Source organism: Myotis yumanensis, unplaced genomic scaffold, assembly GCF_028538775.1.
Source record: "Myotis yumanensis isolate MYYU_CA2020_CCGP unplaced genomic scaffold, mMyoYum1.0.hap1 SCAF_5, whole genome shotgun sequence".
NCBI lineage: Eukaryota > Metazoa > Chordata > Mammalia > Chiroptera > Vespertilionidae > Myotis > Myotis yumanensis.
The window spans coordinates 82,210,250-82,211,616 of NW_027223756.1; the positions used below are offsets into that span (position 1 = coordinate 82,210,250).

The following is a 1,367-nucleotide window of genomic DNA, read 5'->3' on the forward strand; positions in this document are numbered from 1 at the left end:
ACGCCTCCATCAGGCATCAAACCATCCCAGGAGCTCCCCTTCTCTCAAATACACCCCTCTCTGCCCCCACACTGGTCTCCAGACAAATTCCCATTGCACCTGCACCCCTCCCCCACTGGGGAAGGTGGAGGGGAACTTAGAGGGAGGGATCCTCCAGGTCAGCCTCCTGCTGCCAGGCCAAGACCTCTTCCTTGTTCCTCAGGTCCCCCAGGCAGCCATGGATCTGGGTCTCTTGAGCCTGCCAGATGCACTCCAAGGTCGCAGCAAGATCCTGCAGGGAGCGCGGGGCAGGGGCCCGGTCTTGCGTCGGCAGCGGGAGTTCCTGCCAGAAGAGAAGAAGGACACTGTTTACTGGGAGAAGCGGCGGAAGAACAACGAAGCTGCCAAAAGATCCCGGGAGAAGCGGCGTCTCAATGACCAGGCCCTGGAGGGCAGGCTGGCCGCAGTGCTCCAGGAGAACGCTCTGCTCAGGGCTGAGCTGAGGGCTCTCAAGCGTCACCTTGGTCTCCTGTCTCCGGCTGGTAGCGCCCGGAGCCTGCCCTTGCAGGCCCTGCTGTGGGCGTCCCCCTGGACAGAACACCCCCTGCCTGGGCCTGGACCACTCCCATCTCTGCCTGGATCCCATGGCTGCGTCTTGAGGCCGTGCTGCCTGGACACTGGGGTTCCAGGATGCCAGGCCTGCCAAGTGGCTCACAAGTGGACTGGCCTGGCCACTTCCTCCACGTTCCCCCAGGACCCTGCCCCCACTGACCCCAAGAGAATGGATGTGGCCTTGCAAGCTGCCGTCCCAGCCACCTTATTCAGCTGTCACATCCTGGGTGGGCATGGGGGACCCCCACCTGAGCTCTGGCCCTGCTGGGGCCTATGGTCTCCTGTGCAAACTGGTTGCCAGGCCTCGGGGCCCTCAGAGGTGTTACTGACACCCACTGCTGACCCCATGGGGTTGCCATCCGGCATGGCCGGCTCCGCCCCAGGGAGCCATCCCGAGGGTCCTGCTCAGCCCTCCCTGCCCCATAAACTGCGCATCAAGTCCCGAGCCGCTGGCAGAGCACCTGGAGGCTGCAAGGGCGGCCAGGGGCCCCTCTGAGGGCTTTCCCTGGGCAGGGCCAGGACTGCAAGGGGGGGGGGGGGGGGGGTTGGGGCTGAGCATGGGTTATCTGGGGGGATGAATGGCTTGGCCTTGACCCAGCCCCTAGTACTGGGCAAGGCCTGTGAGAAGCAGGGGTGAGGGGCTGGTTGGGGAGTCTATTTCTCTAGAAGGAGGGTATGGGGTTCTATCTTGGATCATACCATGGCTCCCGTCCTGTGTAAAATAAGTGCTTTGGGTAATTACTTTTCCTTCCTTCTTTCCTTCCTTCATTCCTTCC

The 1,367-nt window shown here is 62.8% G+C and overlaps 1 protein-coding gene across 1 annotated transcript; it reads left to right on the plus strand.

Annotated features, from left to right (window-relative positions):
* Positions 1-217: 217 nt before the first annotated feature.
* Positions 218-1,087, plus strand: NFILZ (NFIL3 like basic leucine zipper). Its single transcript, XM_070413924.1, has one exon. The coding sequence runs from the start codon at positions 218-220 to the stop codon at positions 1,085-1,087; it is 870 nt and encodes a 289-aa protein (XP_070270025.1).
* Positions 1,088-1,367: the final 280 nt, after the last annotated feature.

Excerpts from the sequence above, each read along its gene's own strand:
- NFILZ (XM_070413924.1), top strand. The coding sequence starts at position 218 with ATGGATCTGGGTCTCTTGAGCCTGCCAGATGCACTCCAAGGTCGCAGC.